The 21,843-nt window shown below is 38.3% G+C and overlaps 2 protein-coding genes and 1 non-coding gene across 6 annotated transcripts in view; 2 read left to right on the forward strand and 1 right to left on the reverse strand.

Moving 5' to 3' along the window:
- The window catches only part of mta3 (metastasis associated 1 family, member 3), a 39,197-nt gene extending 34,658 nt beyond the window's left edge, over positions 1–4,539 (forward strand). For 3 of the 4 annotated variants that reach the window (XM_056255611.1, XM_056255608.1, XM_056255609.1), the window contains exon 19: positions 3,370–4,539. In XM_056255611.1, the coding sequence (XP_056111586.1) occupies positions 3,370–3,535 (166 nt within the window). In that variant the 3' untranslated portion in view covers positions 3,536–4,539. Of the gene's footprint in view, positions 1–751; positions 772–3,369 lie in introns of all 4 variants that reach the window. The other variant, XM_056255610.1, reaches the window with a different exon arrangement.
- A 340-nt stretch (positions 4,540–4,879) lies between these two features.
- hcar1-4 (hydroxycarboxylic acid receptor 1-4) lies at positions 4,880–6,013 on the reverse strand. Its single transcript, XM_056255612.1, has one exon. The coding sequence runs from the start codon at positions 5,961–5,963 to the stop codon at positions 5,022–5,024; it is 942 nt and encodes a 313-aa protein (XP_056111587.1). The 5' UTR covers positions 5,964–6,013; the 3' UTR covers positions 4,880–5,021.
- A 2,165-nt stretch (positions 6,014–8,178) lies between these two features.
- Positions 8,179–8,272, forward strand: trnai-uau (transfer RNA isoleucine (anticodon UAU)). Its single transcript has 2 exons — positions 8,179–8,216; positions 8,237–8,272. It is a non-coding gene; the product is annotated as a tRNA-Ile (tRNA).
- The last annotated feature ends 13,571 nt before the right edge of the window (positions 8,273–21,843 follow it).

Raw genomic sequence — 21,843 nt, forward strand, 5'->3', positions numbered from 1 at the left:
AAATGGGTAAGTTGATGAATAAGTTACATATTTTATGAAAATAAAATATAAGATTTATTGGTTTAACTTTTCAATTCAATTCAATTTAATTAAATCACTTACTTCCATTTTTGTTATTTCATAGTTTTGCTACCTTTTTGCTATCGTTTTGTTTTGCTTTGTTTGTTTGTTTGTTGGTTTTATGTTTTTAGTTTAGTTGAGTGTGTCCAAACTTTTGATTGCTGGTGTACTTGTCTCACTACCTTGCAGAGATACGCAGATTTTTGTGAATTGTCTTTTTTTATGTTCGTATAACAATGTATAGGCATAACAAAATATATCAGCAGTGTTGTTTAGACTGAAGATGGTCTCCACAGCCATCCTCCATTCAATACACAGTAATATGGAGAAAAGATTAGCTTGATATTTGCTTTTAATTCTCAGTCAAATGAAATGAAATTAAAAAGGATTAAGATCTGCAGACATTATTGGCTCGCTTTTTACCAAACATGTAAGACTGCATGAATTTTACACATTCACATGCTAATGATTGAAATCCTTGTTTGCAGTGAGTTTAAAGTACAGACTGGGTGTGAAGTGTGTCTGAAGGTCTAGTTACATTCAAATTAAACTAAAGTTAATTAATTACAAATAAAGATAATTTGTTTTGAGCAGGGGAAATTGGACACGATTTGCCCTGTTGTATCATGGATCAAAGTGTTTTTTATCTACTTTTTAGTGACTGTTTGCTTGTCTCGTTTTGTTGCTGCAGCTGTTAGACACCTGACCATGGTAAGATCGCACGCACCGTACACAAAGGCTAAACCACATTACCTGTGGAGTCTTGCAAAATGTATGAAATGTATAATCAAAAGAGACACTGTACACTTAATATATAGCGCCATCCTGGTGGCTTTTGACACCTCAACCTGCAAAATGTGTTGTTATGCGTAATGTGGATCAGATAAATAGAAGTCAGATAGTCATAATAGTTCACCCACAGCAGCAAGGGGTTTGGTTTTAACGTCTTTGGCATTGAGAAGTAGATGTGAGCTGAAGCTTGAAGAAAAATGCCTCTCCATTACAGCCACATCCATATGAGCCATGACTTGCACAGCTCCCTATGGCCTCCAGCACTGGAGCGGATGCTAGGCTAAATTTAGCGCCCCTGCTCTGAAAGATTAGCCTTTAACAAGGCAGGAGACCCAGAGACAAATGGGATCTGGTCTGTGGCTGAGCCTGGTTCTCTTGCGGTTTTACACCATCATCACACTCTGTCAGGAGTCTCTTTCACTGAAATTGCAATCAGTTCTACATTCAGAAGTTGGAGTTTATGTTAAAATAGATAGTAAATATGAAGGCTTCATCAACTGAAACCTATATTCTCACTATATAGTATTTGTAGCGTTAAATGTTTGCATTTGCTTTGCAAAAGAACTAATCAAATCCATCAGTGCAAAAGCATGCAGCCTAATCACAGTTATATTGAGGCTGTGTGGTGTTAATTATGTCTTTGTGTTAATTTAGTGTCATTTATGAAGTAAACAGAGATGCTATAAATGCAAGCACACATACACAGTACATTCTAGATTGTCATTATATATTTCTTGTTCGAGACCCAGTTAACGGTTCTTTTATTAAGGGCTGTCCCCTGTGGATGCCTGTTAGGCCTCATTCATTTTGCATGAACGTTAGACCCAGGCTGCGTTCCAGTCCAAAATTGTCATGCCCTTCACTTGCTAACTTCCCTCGTCTCGTTCACTCGGATGTACGTCATTGCTGACGTTGCATGAGTGCCCACTACTGGCGGAACCTTTTTTGCAATAGGCTGAATTGAAACGTGCTATGCCCTTGATCAATTAGGATCCACTATGGGGTTGATTTATTAATTATTTATTTTTCCCTTACGAAATTGTTTAATGCAGCATTCTATATGTATATAGGTGTGTTTGAGTTGTTTACGTTTTTTTTTAAATAATTAATATATCATAGAGTTGTTTATAGGGGGAAAATTAAACGGAATATGCGTTGCCGTCACAATCGTGCTGCATTGTGGTATCTGGAGCTGCCCGAAGTGTACATATGAAGTAGACTTGCGAGGGACTGTCCATATAAACTTCCCTCGTCCACTTCACGAAGTGGAACGCACTTCAAAATGGTGGCAGGGATTCCCCCGAGTTGAAGTGCTTAGGGAAGTTCGCAAGTGCGTGTCTAAAAGCGGACTGGAACGCAGCCCCATACGATTCTTTCCTTTCTCTTTATGTTATGGACCTGATCACGACTCAAGTAGAACATTAGCCTACTTATGTCACTAAGCCGTCTATCTATATTGCTTATTAATTACAAGCTCTAATATCTGTAACATGTGCCAAGCTGAACACAATTGTAGCCTACTGTGATACAGACAGGAAACCCAAAACCAATTCCAGTTCAACTTTCTTGATATTTTATATAGGCCTACATGTAATTGCGTTCATTCTCCCCTCACATTGCAAAGCTTGCTAAATATGATAAAGCATGTTAGTTCTTCTTGTGTTTTTCCTGTCACAATATTTTAGAAATATCCTGCTAGCACAATGCACACAAATGATAGCACAACACCCTGTGGTTGCACAATGATTGCACAACACAGGGTGTTCAATGATAGTTTCATGAGCATTCGTGAGCATATTGCTGTGACTCTAGTCAAAGTTTTATTTTAATATCAAAATGCTGATATAGGCTATATTTAACTTTTGATATAAGATTTTACAATATATTTTTTAAAAGAAGCCTCTTATGCTGACTAAAGATCCATTCACACCAGGAACGATAACTATACAACTATTACGATATATTAGCCACCAGCTCGAGCTCTTTAAAGCAGGAAGAATTCTGATTGGTTGTCAATGTTTTTTTATTATCGTTCATCAGCTGAAAAAATAATAATTTGGAAAGTGACTACGATATCGTTTCTCTGTGCCGTTCCGTTATTGTTATATTTGTGGTGTGGACTCTGCTATTCTTTTATAGGCTATTTAAAACAATTGTTAGAACTATTTATGGTTATCATTACAGTTATCGACCGTCCTGGGTGTGAACGACGCTTAAGGTTGCAATTATTTGATCAGAAATACAGTAATACTGTAAAATATAATTACAATTGACCTAATTGCTAAAAACATTATTTAGCAAATGTAAAAATATAAAATATCTTTTAGGGATAATAAGGTATTTTTTCATAAATTATCTAACAAAAAACATACATTTTTCCAGCTCAGCCATAAATCAAACCAAAAAAAAAAAGAAAAAAAAAAAGCATCTAATGTGTTGTTAAATGTAAATTTTGCATGATTGATGACATTACCAAAGACAATGATATGTTATGTTTTATTTTCCTGTTCCTCTCAGGAAAGCCAGGAGGCTGCTCTCCCGTCAACAGTTAAGAAGAGCATGTAGACAACCATGTGAGCAGATCAGCCTGCGCAGGGTCCCTCAGGGGCCAGCACAGGTACCTGTACTGGCGCCCCCTCACCCCAGTTTACGGATGCGGGGTCCAATCGTCATCCATGACTGACAGTCATCTGCATTGTTCTCCCCAGTCTGTCAGTTTACCATTTGGAGTTTCATTTGCCTAGTCAATTTGCTTCCTCTTATTCTACTTCTTCTAAAACTTTCGCTTCCACCTCTGGACAAAAGGCTTACAATAATAAAGCATTTAGCTAATAACCCGACCACTAAAAAAAATGATATTTGTATATTCAACACCTTCTTGGATGGCAGCCACGGCTCTTGTTTCAATATCTTTCTAAGTACTAAATGCTCATTAAGTTTCAATACAAGCGCAACTTAAACACTTTTACCTTACAGCAACTTATAACGTCGGCTCTGAGCACTGAGAATCTATGGCTGTGGCAACTAAACTTACAGGGTTCCACAAATGTGTATCATGTACAGATCAACGCTGATGCTGACCATTCAACAGACTCTTTTGAGAAGTGTTAGTGTACTCTTTGTAAATTCAGTTAGCTCTGCATTGAATGGTTTCCTTTATTTCTCTGTATCTTCTGTGCGTATCATGACAAGTACACGTCTGTAAGCTGTTTTTATATTGTATTCATGCGAGGACTGGATTGGATGTTGAGTTACTGGCTAATTGGTGGTTTTAACTGAGAGCATGTTTCAATCGATTCTTTTAACTGGAGATTTTGTAATGATTTGTGGAAGTCAAAGCAGTCTTTGCAACTCTCTATGTAACATTCATTCAGGACATTATGGTTCTGTTCCCCTCTTTAAGATGCCAGTAATACCCTTTAGATGTTTGTAAGAAATGTATTTATTGGCTTCTTAACAAATAAAGCCAATTTTTCAGCACTTCACCAATTAAAATGACAAACTGACCCTTTGGCAGAAGTCATAATTAAAATTTGGCTAAGGGAATATTCATTATCCCGGCTGTGTATATAGCATGTGACAGTGAAACAATAAGCTATTTTGTTTTCAATGCCTCATACATTTTTGTTGTCTTTCATTGTATGTCACACATTTACTGAAAAATGATAAATAAAAAAGCGCAGTACATATTGTTTTTCTGCATAATAGTACAAAAAGCAATTGATGTAACAGTGTACAGTATAACATATAGACATTCTAGGGCAGAATTATAATTCATTAGGTCACTGTTCAGAGTTCAAGCCGGTCTTAAAGGGATAGTTCTGTCATAATTTCCTTTGCCTCAAGTCCATGTCCTTCTATCATGACTTCCTACTGATGTATAACAAAAACAAAAGAAGATATTTTGAAAAATACAATGAACACAATGGGCCCCGAAATTTCTGTTTTTGGCCCACATAGACTTAAATGGACAAAAACAGTTAAAACATTCTTCAAAATATTGTCTTTGGTTTTCCAGAAAATAAATAAAGTCATACAGGTTTGGATCAACATGAGGGGTGAGTAATTGATGAATGAATTTTCATTTTTAGGTGAATTATCTCTTTAAGCCACATTTTATTTTCACCCTCCCAATTGCAATGATTGTAACAAACAGTTTCTCAGGTAGATTAAGGTTTTTTTCTGTTCTTCTTCGCACTCATCCTGAACTTCGTCAGCCCCGCTGAGTTGGTTGTGCCTTTCAAGGTGTCACGGAACCAAGCGTTAATGTGGCAGTAGATGACTGGATCCAGTGCACAGTTCATGTAGGATAAAGCTAAAGAGGCATGGAGACAAACTATGAGGAATTCAGAACAGGGAAACACTTGAAGTAAGATGCCAAAAGTGACTGTAGGTAGGAAACACAGAACAAACATGATCACAAGAAACAGAAGCAATCTCACTGCCCGCTTCACCCTGCGGTGTGCGCCCTTAGACTGCTGACACTGGACGTGAGAAAAAACACGCACAAAACTGAAGACCACCAGTGTCAACCCTAGCAGGACCTCCATCAGCTGTACTGAATTATATATCCTCATTTGAACCGACGGCCATCTCCATGACAGATAACTGTGGCATGTGAGCTTCGACGAGTTTTTCTGTGATGCAAGAGCCAGGTTCAAGGCGGCTGGAAGGCGAAGGAGTAGAACACCCACCCAAACTGTGCAAACCAACACTATTGCTTGTCTCACACTCATTCGACAAATGCGATGGTGTGGGTGAAGTATCCTGAAGAAGCGGTCCACGGCTAAAATTGACATGAAAGCCATGCTTGTTGAGTTGTTTACAGATATAATATACAGAACGAAGCGGCAAAAGGATTCACCAAATATCCAGTCTTCACCACGGAAGAGATAATCTATGAGGAAAGGCAGCACAGTGAGGAGTAGGAGGTCGGATATTACCAAGCAGAAGACATACACATTGCAAGCTTTCCATGGAGACTTGAAGAACAAAATCCCCAGAGCAAACACAATTCCAGGCAAGCCAAAGATGAACTCCAAAATGAGAATGGGCTTTAAAATGGAAGAAACAAGAGTCTGAGATTCCATGCAGGAGGTGATGTTACTCATGATGAAAAGCAGTGCGACCTTGTAACCTAAAAGTACATTAATATTGTGTAAAGACAGTTAACAAGTAAAACAGGAAAATCCTGAAACATTTATAATTTACTATTAAACTTTAGGGGTGAGCAGGGCACAACCTAACGCAGGGCTACTTGTAACACATGGTTTAAGTTTCCTCACATGCTAGCATGACAAAACTTAGTGTATTTACTTACTAATTCCCATATCAAAACTATATAGAGAAAAAAAACAGCAGCAGAATGTAATTAGTTTAGTTTGAATTATTAGAAAAAGTAATTATTTTCTATGAAAAGTTAAAAATTGCATTTTTATTAAAAAATTATTTTAGTTTGAACTGTTTATTTTTTGAGTAGCTAGTTCAAATAATATTTTAAGTTGTCATATTATGGTAAAGTTACATTGTTCCCTCACATGGGGCATGTTGTCACACTTCCTTTCTTTTGGGGTAAATGAAGAAAAAAGAAAAAAACAAGAGCACATAATTGTACTAGAAGTGTGAAATACAAAGCTATTGCCCAGTTCTGCTCAATTACTGGTGAATTATAATCCCCCCAAATTATGTTTTATTAATTCTTAGTCCTTAATCCTAAATACTAACCCTGGCAAAATAATAAAGAATATAATCATTCAAAGTAAATTAAATGCATTTTCAGACTTACCAAACGACCAGGGCAGGAGTTATCGCTGTTGTGGAGGAGAGAACAATTTTGTAACTTGTAAATTGCTGTGTGATGAAATGATATGTGAGCAGAGTCACGGAAGATCAAATTATCTTTACGTTTTTGGAGAGTTTTGTCGTTATTATTTTATTTAGACAGATCGCAAACCCGCATTAACGTTTTATTCTGTAGGCTATGCGGTGAATTTCTGACCGTTTGACATGCTGGTAAAAAATCATAAACTTTTGTCAAAATGTGATGTCACTTCAGAGCAGTAGAGCACGTGCAGCCATTACGTCAAAGACCGGAAGACTATTTTGCCAGAGGTTCCCCTTTCTTATGGGCTTTAATGATGGGGTTTTATCAACAATTTCTTTCTTTCTCTGGGATTGTGTCTTCGTATAGAGATTACTATTTGGTTGTGAAAAGCATCTCATCTAAACTAAAGTGCTTAGAAAGTGTAGACATCCCACCTCTCCCAGAAGGTCTGGGAGTCTCCGCATATTGATAGCTGCTCCCTGACGCCCGCAAATAGTAGGCTAGCCTATGCAATATCCCGGAAATCGACCTTTTTCTACCTGGTATTATAATACCATTTATAGGCTTACTTATTTTTTAACCAGGTTACAAATGGTCTATAACTTATGAACACTATAAAAAAAAATCATACTGTATGTAAAAATTTGGGAACCTTTTCTGCTATTTAGCAAAGAATATGGATGGGTGATATGACCAAAATCTTAATTTTACTTAACAGTAACAAAATATATCATGGTTTCACAATTTTTCATAATTAGAAAATTTATCTAAAATTAGAATTCATTTAGATTCATTTGACACCTTTTTTGTTTACTATATTTATACTATTCACTATATACTCATTTTTTTATGAATAAAACTAAAAGGTGAGAATTTTTGTGGTGTCTCATTCTTCAATGCTTCTTTTTCCACTCGTTCAATAATTCCTGCCCACTAAAAGCTGCACGGGAAAATGTGCTTACCCCACAGCCTATATGTAAACGATTTAGAAAAAGTTCCATCGATTCACACTTTATCATCGCTGTGATAGTGGCATATCACCCAGCCCTAACATGCAGTAGCCTAATGCTTTAAACACATTTGACAAGCAATACAAATCACCAACCGATCAAGACTGATTGGCTAACGCTATTTGCCCACTTGTCTGTGCTCTTTTATTCTTTCATGTTAACTGAAGGCAAATCTGAATAATGCACTATTTTAACTTTAATCAACAAGTAGAATTGATCATATTCAAGAAAACTTGCTGATCCAACCCCGTTTCGTTGGGTTGTTGGGATGAGGGGGCGTGTCTAGACTAGTTGATGCACTAAAAATCAGTATGAAAATACATAAATACTTAATCTTAAATGTATTTAAATCCAAATTACAGTAGATTTTTTCCAAAGGCTTTAAAATACAAAATGTATCTGAAATACTGCCCATCCCATGCACGCCTCTAAATGTTTTGAAATAGGCTTCCTAATCGCTCATGAACTGTGTTATTGCAATGAGTCGCCAGAGCTCCAGTGGCGCAATCGGTTAGCGCGCGGTACTTATACAGCAGTACAAAGCAGAGCAATGCCGAGGTTGTGAGTTCGAGCCTCACCTGGAGCAGAGTTTTGCACGATGACAAAATAGGTGTGTTTCTATACCTCTAAACGCGTAATAACGCTGGTACACAATCCTACATGATCAGCTATCTAAGCATACGTCGGAAACAGATCTATCAAGGATATGTCATAACTCAGTGCTAGTGCTAGGTAAGGCTATCATTCAGCAGAAAATGGATGGACAATTCAAAGGAAGCGCATTGTGTGTGAATAAACCAGACGACAATCTATTTGGCGCTAATGGCGGAACGTGGCCTCTAAGGGGCAGCATCGACTTAGTAGACATTCGCCACGTGTTAAAACCACAACGCTCTGGAACTTTACTCTGAAGTGTGTATGTCTGAGAATGATAAAGTGTGTTCAGGAATGGCCATTTTAAATATACAATTCATAATTGTACAGTTTATTTTGTTTTATTATTTATTTTCACTTCCCCCCTTTATTTTACTTCCGGACACAGCTGTAGCCTGTTTTCGTCACAGTGAAAATGCAATGCATTTATATCGACAGTTAAATACAGTGTTTTCTTTGGCACCTTTCCTTTTAACTTTAACTACATGGTTGTCTTTTTAAAAGTCTATTTTTCTTCACGTGATTTAGAGGTGTGAGTTGGATGATGATGTACCTTTACTTAGTCGCAGAACCTGATTTTAGCCCACCACATGTGTAATGTATTTGATTAAGACAGAGATGCAACAACATGCAACATATTCCTGGATCAATATCTTTGTTGATCCTGGAACAACATGGCAATCAACCAGGTAGATTTGAGGGACATTTATAGTTTATGTCAAGTTTAGTTTAATCAGGGTTTGGTGTTCAGTGGTTTTGTTACATCAGTGTTATTCACATATTTTCCCTCTGATTTTAGGGATAGGGTTAAGGTTAGGGATAAGGTTATGACTCAATTTTCAGAAAGGAAAGTGACATGCATTTTAGTCATCCAGAAACATCTCATCACATCAATGGTTTCATATGTTTCTGTTTAAATTTATGTTCTTGGCACACATTTTACATGTAAACATCACATTTACATATAAACAGCACAGCCTTGTACATTTTTTTGGTTTGATCAGATTTCATCTTAGCTCTACCACTGCCAAAAATCATGTCAAAATCCCACAAAACAACTGCTTTGGGTTCTTGATTGAGACAGAACAGAGCAGAATTCTCGAATAAATTATTTCACATGCTTTTTGTTTATAGCTAACAAGCTGCAGACTATCTATCTATCTATCTATCTATCTATCTATCTATCTATCTATCTATCTATCTATCTATCTATCTATCTATCTATCTATCTATCTATCTATCTATCTATCTATCTATCTATCTATCTATCTGCATCTATCCATCCATCCATCTAACTAACCAACACATATCTATAATAAGCAATATCGTATGAGAGAATTTTTTTTAATAATTTCTAATTATTATTTATAAACATATTTAATATTCAAAACTACTTTTTTAAAATGACTGACCTTTGTTTCTCAGTTTACATGCTTAGCACTTGAGAAAGCCATGAACTCAACAATGAAAAAAGGGAAGAAAAATAAATGCCTTTATGTGCGGAATGAATGACCATCTTTAACTTCTCAAGTTTTATTTTATTGCCTTGTCACGGCTCATGGATTACCATTAAAGTGCAATCAGCATGAGTGCCTGTGAATGAGTGTGAACCTGTGCTTGTAAAGTGTATGAGTGAACACATTGAGTGATCAGTGGTTAAAGAAAGGAGAACATTGTGGGAACAAAATTGGAAAAATAGGTTTAGGCAAAAAAAAAATTAAGAGAAAGAAAGAAACAAAGTAGAAAGAGGAAGCAGGATAACAGAGAGAAGAACACACATACACACATACACACACACACACACTGATGAAGGAGGCTGAGAGGATTGTCTGGATCAGATTTCTGTGGTAATGGTTGGGTGGGTCAGTGGTTAAACTGCTTCTCACAAACACATTCCAGAGCTGAGGCAGAGCGCATCTGGTGTGCAAGTGCAGACAAGCAGAGCCAAGAGCTTCCCTGCAGCACCTCTCTCTCTCTCTTTCTCTCCCTCCCTTTCTCTTTCTCTTTCTTCAATTGGGCTCCTTTCCACATCTTTTTTTTTTTTCTTGAATTCTTTAACACCATGGTTAACCCTCATGTTCTGTTTGAGGTCTCAAAGACCCCAGGGCCATTTGTATAGCTAAAACATACGTGGCGTGAAGTACAATGTTGACTTTTTCGAATCTCATCAGAATTTATTATAAACAAAATTTAAAATTGATAGCAAATGTCCTCCATTACAAATATAACATCACTTATGTTACATTTAGGGGTCTCAAAATAGCCGCGAGCAGAAACAACATTACAAACATTATACATTTAAAAAAAGAATAAAAATTACAATAAAGCAATGAGGGTTAACTAAGAAGTTTCTTGGCGCTTTGTTCTGGTTGTCCATCTGTGATTCATGATACAGTCATCATAAATCTTCACTTAGGATTTAATGCTAGTTAGCCCGTTTTGTGCATATGTTGCTCATATGTGTCCTTCAGTGGTATGTCTATAATATATGAGCCATTTACACAATGCATAAAATCAGCTTTAGCTCCTTTACACAAACACACATGTGCCATTACCCATAATGCCCTGTCAACAAGCTGCGGGAGTTCCTGTCTGGGGAAATAAGGGTTTAAATGAGGGAATTGATCCTTGGGCCTGAATGTCTGTGCTTTGTGTCCTTACTTTAGCTCAAAACATGACTTTGAACTACTCATCTGAACACTAACGTATAGTGCTGTTATCAGTTGCTCAATCTTACTCATCTCAGGCTCACATTAACTGATTTTTCGATATAACTTGTGTCAAGATGTTTTTTGTTAGGTTCAGTACTTTCATTTGATTGAAGGACAAGATCAATTCTGCACTTACTTGTTTACATTGCTTATGTTGTGTTTTCTCTCAGCAACAGTAATGCGACCCTTGGAACATTTCGGTTCTGTTTTTTCTCACTTTTGGTGGAGTCGCTAACAGCTGCTTCGGTGATTTGTGCATATAACATTCTGTTCCTCCCCTCCTCCGCCGAGACACTCGGAGCTTCTTCTTTTCACGCTTTATTAAAGCATCCTAGTTTTTGAGTTCAATTTCTTCACTTTCACAGATGAAATCTTTATTCAGCCACATAGGGGGGCATATGGTTTTCATTTTAAGTGTGACTCAGAGATAAATTGTAGAAATATGCAGTGAAATTCCTGATTAAAACCATGGCAGTCTATTTAATTCTCTCAGAGTCATGAATCTTGGGGGGAAACCCATACCATTTTCACCTTTAACCCTCAAAGTTGAGTCTTTTGACCACAGAAGCAGATTGTCTAGGAATTCTGCCTTCAAAAAATGCAGAATTTTTGACCAAACAACCAAAAAAACAACAACCCCACAACAGCATGACATGACATTCTCCACACCGCCTTGCGAAAAAGAATGTTAGAAGTAATTTAATATTTACACAAAGTAGTGAAAACCGACACGCCAAGCTGGCCGGATTAAACTTTGAGATGTACCTAACGTTGCTTTATGCATGATGGAACTGACATGCTATCATAATCGCTCTCTTCTTATCTGTTTTTTTTTTTACCAGTGACTGAACCTCATTCTCGTCCACCCTTTTTTGAGCCAAGATAACCTGCGTCAAACATATCACTGAGGAATGCTTCAGAGAGGACTTTTAATCAAAGCTGCAAATGTTTTTCTTGAAATGCATGATTGAAAGTAATAGGACTCACATGGATTCCAATCAAATGGACGTTTTGTACATTTCTAAATTGAAGACTTTTGCTTAACTCTTAAATGCTTGAATGTTTGCCAATCATTATTACTTATTGGGTCTTTAGCGACCCTCATCTAATCTAACACGGATGGATCTCTACCTATTGCGATAATAAAACTCTCTTGATATGAGAGTAACAATTACAGAAGAATAAAATAAAGCATATTTTGTTACCTTTTGGAGCTTGGAAGGGTTCAGTTTGAGCAGATGTTTTATACCATCATCACTGTCATAGTCAGAGCTCATTTGCCAAGACATTCGGCATCATATTCGCGATCTCAAACATATTCTCAAAACTATGAGTGAAACGTCACTTCATCATTGTATAACAAAAATTGCCACCTTGTAATAAAGGTAAACTGCATGTTATTCAGTCATCAAAGATTCAATTATTGTTGTGCAGTAAAAATAAACTTACAAACCTCGGGTCGTTAGCAACTATGCATTTATACATAGCATTATGGAAAATATAATATAAATATAAAAATATAAATATAGCCTAATTTTTCTTGTTACATTGTTTATGATAAATTGATTGAGGAATACTAAGAAGGTTGATGTCTAGAACTTTAAAAAATGAATGAGGAGCAGAGTGGTGAATGACATCCTGGGTCACTAAATTATGTTTTATTAACCAAGTTTGGGAGAAGCACGTTCATATAATTAATCTAATCGTTATGGGAGGAGCTCATCCAGTCAACTCAATTAAAATCAAGAGGTAAGCCTATAAATACAGCAGTTTTTACCGTTGTCCTATGACATTTTTCAGCATCCCTCCACCACCACCACCCCATCTCCTCACTTACTAGTCCTATCCCAAACCTGGGATGGGGTACTCTGGGTTCGGGCCAAATTCCGAGCCCTCCCCTTGGAAAGGACGCCAAATACGCATATGCTTTATCCCTAATTATATGTAAGTGTGAACTTGTGAAAGACCCAATGTCTGCGTTTAAGGGTTAAAGTCAAGACTGAGCTGACAGCACGTTGTTTGATAACATCTTGAGCACTGTTCATTGTTTCTCTGACATAACTGTTGTCACACTCATCATGCCATGTCATCTCAGTGTCTGACAGGTTTCTGCATGTGCTAAACTAATAAATGTCTCATAGAAATGAAATAATAAATCTTATAGGTTCCCAGACGATTATGCTTGCCGTTCTTGTCAATTCCTGTGGATGAGAGTGTGTGAATAGGGATGATGCTCCTGGAGAATGTGGTTTCTGCGGCCAGTGAAAAAGGGTCTGAACTGGCAGTTCCTGAGCCATGGTGTTTTCAGAGGAGGACATGCAGTTCCTGTCCTTCCAAATGCTTGGGAATAAGTAGCCGCCAAGCTGTGGCTTCAACAGACATTATATCTTGCCTTTTTGCACCCTTCAGGCTGCAATTATGACTAATTTTAGATCCGCTGAGTAACAGGCAAAGAGGTCAAATGTCCACGGTTCGTATTTTGAGCTCTGAATAAATGTTGGTCATTTAAGAAACCACAGTTGCCTGAATCTCCCTCTCTCTCTCTCTCTCTCTCTCTCTCTCTCTCTCTCTCTCTCTCTCTCTCTCTCTCTCTCTCTCTCTCTCTCTCTCTCTCTCTCTCTCTCTCTCTCTCTCTCTCTCTCTCTCTCTCTCTCTCTCTCTCTCTCTCTCTCTCTCTCTCTTTCTCTCTCTCTCTCACTATGCTACCATCTCTCCTCCCCGTACAGGGAATATGAATGGACTGTTTTGTCACTCACCACATGCCAAAGGTAAATGAGGCTATATAAATTCGTGTTAACACAATTTTATTCATTTACAAAATGGCTTAATATACTTCTGCTTTTTAACATCTGAAAACAAAAGCTATCATAGGCCGGATGTTCAGTTGTAAGGGGGATGTTGCCCAACTGCGAATATCTTGGATGAACAAAGATTCCCATGGTTGTTGTTTATTTTTATAGGAAGTGGAATTATTTCCACAGAAAATGGAGCTGAAAAAAAAATGCATAAAGCAGACCACTTTGACAATGCTGTGGCAGGATGTTCTTTTTTGTCATTTCCTGTCACTGGGATGTTTTTCATTTGCTGGCTTGTATTGTGTCAGATGAGTCTGGTGCCAATAGGACAGCATAAGGCACACTGGAGTTCCAGCAAATTGCAATCGTTTTTTGAAGGATCATGTGACACTGAAGACTGAAAATTCAGCTTTGCCATCACAGGAATAAATAAAATTTTAATTTTTTCAACTGTATTTTGATCAAATAAACATAGCCTGATGAGCACACACACACACACACACACACACACACACACATATATATATATATATATATATATATTAATCATTCCAAACCTTTGCCAGGTAGTGTGTGTGTGTATATATATAGCACTTATTTTGAAAAAGGCAGCATTTTCACATTTCAGACAGAGCCCATGTGTTTCTTGTATGGGATCTATATCCTCAAAGACATGGTTTGTACTGTCAAAACCCCTTCGGTGATTCGTGCCATATAGGCTTTATTTAAAGAACATCAAACAACTACGTTGAAAGTGTTTTGAAACATGGACTGACTTATGGTAATGCGATGGTGCAAAGCTTTGTACATTACATTGCGTGTCAATCCTAAAAGCCATGAACATGTCTTGGGATCAACAGGCTTTTAAGATGAACTCATTTGAGGTTTGAATGTTTTTTGTACCATCATCTGGTTCAGCTTGTAGCATAGTCTCCCTCCTTCCCACCTCCCATATGATACTCCCTCTGCTCTTAGGGTCTACTAATGACATCACAGCACACATCTTGATAGACGTCAAACATTTTTCACCACAACCAGGTTCAGATGGCACAACTAATGGTCTCCATATGAAGCATGCATAGAAAATGGGCGGTGGGGGGAAGGGATAGGGCTTTGCTGAGCAGAACCAACCGTGAGAATCTCAAATAAAGCCTGTGCGACATGTAAAACATCCAATGAGATTGATTTAGCATTTATTGAATTTGGTGGGCTATTTGTTTATTATAGTATTTAGATGAAATCATACAAGTTAGAAGAAATCAGTGGTGTTACCACAGACAATTATAATGTTATTATGACTTTACCCTGTCATCATCTCTTTGTTTCGATAACCCTGTGGTTCATGGTAGTGATTAAATCATTGAAGGCCACTGGATCACTGTGCTGTTGGTTTAGGCATTCCTATTCTATTGCATGTATCCAACTATATCTGGCTGGCGGTGAGTCACTTGGCGTTTTCACATATGCAGGCTTTTCAGGACTTTTAATGGCATTTTCCCACTTAGGAGTCGTGTCTAAAGAGATTAAGACATTGCAATAAAAGTTATGTATTGACGTTATATGTGAACAAATTGTAAGAGCAATGCCAATTTTTATTGAAAATGAATTATGTCACATCGCGTTGTTGCTGCAAACTGACTTGCCAATTCTCGAATGTAGTTCACTTCACTTTATGTTCGTTTGTTTTATTGTGACCTTATGATTTGTTACTGGCTATGCTCAACCTAAGGCACAGTTAAATTCAGAGATTTGATTATGTACCCTGTTTGCTTGTTTGTAAAGTTGAAGATTAAAAAAAAGAAGTTCACTTCACTTTCACACTATCGCGTTGACGATGCACACAAGAACCAATGAGGTTTTTTTGTTGTTTTTTCTCCTCCGCCGCCTTCTCCTTATATGGTGTATATCACTCTTTCAAAGCAGTATGGTGTTTTATTTGATTCATTTTTACAATATCATAAGATTTTCTATGATATTAAAATGTTCTTTTATGTATTTTACTCCTCACTGCTCATCGTCTGGCTTCCAGCATCATTCTTCCCTGGTTTCTCACTTCCTCCTGGATCTTTCCAGAGCTCCAGGGAGAGTGTATGAAAAACTCTCTCTTCTCTGTTTCTTCCTGCAATCCTTTTCCCAATTATGTTGTGTTCAGTCATCCAAAGGCCACAGTTCCCCGGAGTTCACTGTCTTGATTCAAGAGTTTGGTTAAATAAATGATATAATCAAGAAACCATTGAACCGGTGAATTTTGACATCAAGGCAATTTAATGAAATCAAAATAAATTCATTGAGAATAAAATAATAAACAGGGATCATAGGGGTCTGGTAAAACCACACAAGGAAGTTCTCCCATGCACATATGCAATTATAACACGTTCGAACAAAAACATAATTATACACCAAGTACACGGTGTCAGAGGCATCAGGCTTTAAAATGACTGCTGTTGATAGCCAAAAGTCACATACATACAGTGTTTTCAATAATTTAGTTGTTAGAATGTCATGTTCCCATTAACTAAATGTGTGTGGATGTTTGATTTTATACACAGTATCATTTATGTTTGATAACACAAGCCTGAGGCCTGGATATGTACCTCATTCATCACCAGCAGCATTCCTCAAGCAAGACAGCAGATGCTGGCAAAAAATGTGTGTAAAATATTGATGCCATTTTCCTTTTTTTCAGGTTTAGCAAATACACATTACTAAAAGCACAACAGTTCCCATAAGATTGTCAATTTATACCTAAAAAAGGATGTGCATTCTCCATAGATATGATATTCGTACTATATTTATAAACCCTATACATCTCTTTTTATTATTCATCTGTATGCAATGTTTTCTTTTTGCATTTATCCAGATGCCACCTATATATTATTTTGCACTAATCCTCTATATTTATTCTTTCCCGCAATCACCAGAACCAGTTCTGACTATAGAATTTGTCATTAAGAGTGTTGTAAGTCTCTTCAGCTGGACAAATGATCTCAATTTAGCTTATTTTTAGATTATGGCAGATTATGAGCTTTCTTCAACAAAAAGAAACACTTATCTCTCCGGGTTTTTAAATGTACTAACTAAAAACTTCAGAGGGCATAAGGAGGTTGAGAAAAACTAAAAGAAAAAACAAGGGAGGAAAGTAACTGAGGTTTGTAGAGTGTACAGCTGGAGAGAAAAAAATGCAGCAGAAGCCAAATGAGTTAATTGTACACTGCTCTTGGCTATCTGGTACATTGTAATCACTGCATTGGAAACTCCCCTTGCTTCTGCAAGAGAACATTTGTTTCCTCTGGGACAAATATGAGATCTGTTGAAGCTGCTGTGGCATGTGTGTAGCTGGGTTGACCCTGCATTGAGAAATGTTCCTTCATCAATCCTATTTTTAGTTAGCGGTAGTCGTATAATGTACCGACGCACAGCTTGGCCATATCCCTTTGTAAGGCTGCATCAGTAATCTGAGCATTGAAAAAAAAAACATTCCATATCAGTCAACACATTTTAAATTAATTTTATTGCTGTCTGTTTCGTCTGGAGACCCTCCAGATCTTGAGATGTTGGAGAGCACTTGTTTAACGCAGATGCAGTCTATCTGTCAACAGTTTTGGTGTTTGGTGATTTTTTTAATGTAATGCCACCTGAATGTGCACGCACACACACACACACACACACACACACACACACACACACACATAAGGGTCCGTCTACAGTATACAGCTGTCTCGATCACTTCTCATAACAGTTCAAACAGGCCTGGTTTTAAAAATAGCGGGAGTCTAATAAAGGCAGATGAACTGGTGGGTCAGGGAGGTGAAGTGAGGTGAAGAGAGAGGAATGGGGTGGGCAGAACATGGGGTGACTGGCTCAAGTAAACATATGCTTACTTGAAATTTGTGTTCATAGAATTACTAGAGAGAAGAGATGTGATTGGATTTCCAGCTGATCCCTGGGTGGTTCTTCAGGTTCTTCGGGTTCAAGGCTGTTAGATGCACATCCAGACGGTATAAGCGTTAGCTGGTGTCCAGGCCGAGATGGAATTTACCAACTTATTTAGAGACTTAAATATGGTGAAATGTAGAGCACAACTCTTATAGATTGCTAAAAGCCAACTTATTTAATAAACAAACATGCAGGGCGAAGATGGCTCATGTGTTGTAGAAGTGTCCCAAATTATGCACTACAACTACTCTGCCATATGCATTAATTGTAGAACGTATCGTCTCGTATTTTCATTGTCAAGCTAATGATGTTTCACCTGAGGTGTTGCTGCTAGCTTTAGCACGTTTAACTCCTCCCCATTTGCTATGCAGAAAGCTGAAACTGTTGAGTGCATAAAGTGTCATACATTCAGGTACTCATAGTGCACTGCAGATTTCACGAGCTCCTAATCATGTCTTAGTGTGACATTTTATTCCGAAATGTTTATACCATTCAAATGTTTGTTGGTCAGGAAGATATCTTTTTTAAAGAAAAGCAAGGATGAATAAAAGTAAAAGCTGCAGTCCGTAGTTTTTCCTCTTTGTCGCCATCTCTGTTCGAAAGCTGTAATTGCAGTTGTTCGCGAAATTATCAACTTTACGTAGGTTGTGCCTCGGCACGGCACAGCATAGTGCGGATGAATCCAATGTTTTGAGGAGAATGTGTGTGGATACTGTCATTCGGAATCACAGATTCTACTTTTTGGAAGTATGACAAACATAAGAATTTTCACCAGAAAATGTCATCTGAACAAGTAAGTAACATCCACTTTTGTTCTGACCAACTAAGGGAAAAAAGCATTGCAGTAAATCACACTGATTAAATCTAACGATCGCTTATCATATCACGTCAAACCATGCAAATTATACTTTGTTCTCAAATTGTTAATTTTAATAACATCAGCATTGCGTGACTACATTTAATGCCCTTCCAATATTTAACCTTGATTTCGCATGGGCCCAGTTGCAGTCTCTTTTTTTCTGTAGTCACTCCGAAGTCCGAAGTCTTTTGCATTTTACAACAGGTGAATCTCCAGTTGTCTCTGGTGATCGTCGTTTGAACCTTTCTGGATCCGCCATCAAATTGATAAGTTTAATTATATCAAGTGCTGTGAGAAAAGGCTATAAATCTCCACCTCCAACATCCTCACACGCAATATAGCCTATACTAGCTGAGACACCTTCTTTATGTGCACAGATGTGACGTAATGACGCAAAGACATGTATACGACATATATAATATATATATATATATATATTAAAATTAATATATTAAATTAAAATAACATGTTACTGTTTTTTTTACTGTATTTCTGATCAAATAAATGCTGCCTTGGTGAGACTTCTTTTACAAACATAAAATCGTACAGACCTAAAAAATGTGAACGGTATGTATACACTCACCTAAAGGATTATTAGGAACACCTGTTCAATTTCTCATTAATGCAATTATCTAATCAACCAATCACATGGCAGTTGCTTCAATGCATTTAGGGGTGTGGTCCTGGTCAAGACAATCTCCTGAACTCCAAACTAAATGTCAGAATGGGAAAGAAAGGTGATTTAAGCAATTTTGAGCGTGGCATGGTTGTTGGTGCCAGACGGGCCGTTCTGAGTATAGGTTACTCAGACTGAGGCTCAGTTACTGGGATTTTCACGCACAACCATTTCTAGGGTTTACAAAGAATGGTATGAAAAGGGAAAAACATCCAGTATGTGAAGCCACAACACGCACAACCTTGAGGCGGATGGGCTACAACAGCAGAAGACCCCACCGGGTACCACTCATCTCCACTACAAATAGAAAAAAGAGGCTACAATTTGCAAGAGCTCACCAAAATTGGACAGTTGAAGACTGGAAAAATGTTGCCTGGTCTGATGAGTCTCGATTTCTGTTGAGACATTCAGATGGTGGAGTCAGAATTTGGCGTAAACAGAATGAGAACATGGATCCATCATGCCTTGTTACCACTGTGCAGGCTGGTGGTGGTGGTTTAATGGTGTGGGGGATGTTTTCTTGGCACACTTTAGGCCCCTTATGGCGCTTTTCCACTGCTGGTACGGCTCAGTACGGTTCGGCTCGGCGCGACACGGTTCGGCTCGCTTCGCTTTTCCACTGCTGGTACGACTCGGCTCGGCACGGCTCGGCTCGCTTTAGCTCGGTTTGCTTTTCCACTGCAGTTAGTACCGCTTCAAAGTGGGTGGGATTATAGTCGGACCGTTAGTTTATCCGCTCCTCGGCAACCAACGAGACGAACGTCTGCACTTCGTCCACTGACCACGATTCAGCCATTTCTTTTTTTATGGAAGTTTTCTTTCTTTCTTTTTTCTTCAAGCAAGTCAAGCAAGTAGTTTTAAAACAGGTGCTACAGCGGTGGCTGTTGTCTACTGGCTATTTAAATCTAGTGGGTTTAGTGTCTCGTGTCGCAAATACAATGACGCTGATAGTGACGATTCTGTCTGTCTGACCAATCAGTGGTCTGTAGTGTTTTCACGTCACATTTAGTATCAGTACGGTACGCTTGGAACCTCAACAGAGCAGGTACCATTTAAAGCGAGCCGAAGCGAGCCGTACCGTACCGTACCATGCAGTTGAAATGCGCCATAAGTGAGCCGTACCGAACCGAGCCGTACTGTACCATGCAGTGGAAAAGCGCCAAAGCGTGCCGTACCGAACCGAACCGTACCGTTCCATGCAGTGGAAAAGCGCCACTAGTGCCAATTGGGCATCGTTTAAATGCCACGGCCTACCTGAGCATTGTTTCTGACCATGTCCATCCCTTTATGGCCACCATGTACCCATCCTCTGATGGCTACCTCCAGCAGGATAATGCACCATGTCACAAAGCTCGAATCATTTCAAATTGGTTTCTTGAACATGACAATGAGTTCACTGAACTAAAATGGCCCCCACAGTCACCAGATCTCAACCCAATAGAGCATCTTTGGAATGTGGTGGAACGGGAGCTTCGTGCCCTGGATGTGCATCCCACAAATCTCCATCAACTGCAAGATGCGATCCTATCAATATGGGCCAACATTTCTAAAGAATGCTTTCAGCACCTTGTTGAATCAATGCCACGTAGAATTAAGGCAGTTCTGAAGGCGAAAGGGGGTCAAATTAGTATGGTGTTCCTAATAATCCTTTAGGTGAGTGTATGTGTATCTCAGAATGAGAATATTTGATTCATGACAGATGGAGGCATACTCGCTTCCTCTGTGAGTTAAAGTTAAGGCAGAGCTGATCTCGCTGGCTAGCTGCTGGACAGCAGATAAATATTTGAAGAGAAATGAAAGAAGGAGGCCTAAGCCAAGTCCAGGGTAAAGTAAGCTTTCCAAATATTTAAGGAGTTCCACAATGAAAACACTCCTCTCACTTCAAATAAAATGCCCGGAGAGCTTGCTCTAATAAAAGCTCAGGAGGATTATTTATTTTTGAACTGAGAGTTTGGATTAATAAGAAATAGGGTAATGGATGTGATTGTGTTATTCATTAACCCACAATAACTGGTTCTCAGGTATTTGCCCTCTGTAAGATATAGCAGCCTTTATTAGTGTCGCCACAGCACCTGCATCCACTAGGGGGTGGTCTCATGTCACAGGACCTACAAGCAAAGAAATTTGCTTGTTTTTATGGCAAGCAAATACTTGTTCCTTTTACCTTGATGATATTTACAATTTTTAAACCTTATTATATACACAGCATATAATTGGGCCTGGCTGGTGCTGCCTGCTGGTGACCATTGCCCACAGGGGTCTTCTAATCGTTCTAGTAATCACTATAAATTCAACAAAGAAGGCGCCCTGCTGTGGAACGTTCCGGAGTCGTGTGTTATCTGAGAGCGTGGTGCTGTACAGCCAGCTGACTTTGACAAACACAGCAGCGCTTTTCTGCCAATGCAGGGTCAGAGTCTCACCCAAGACAGGAAGAGCAGTGCAGAAACATATTCCCTGCGTTTTATGATTATCATAAGGATCAGCTCTTGCATTCCTCCATATGTCTTATATATATTATCACTGTTA

The sequence above is a fragment of the Rhinichthys klamathensis genome, unplaced genomic scaffold (genome assembly GCF_029890125.1).
Source record: "Rhinichthys klamathensis goyatoka isolate OS25496 unplaced genomic scaffold, OSU_Roscu_1.1 h1tg000121l_1, whole genome shotgun sequence".
Lineage (NCBI taxonomy): Eukaryota > Metazoa > Chordata > Actinopteri > Cypriniformes > Leuciscidae > Rhinichthys > Rhinichthys klamathensis.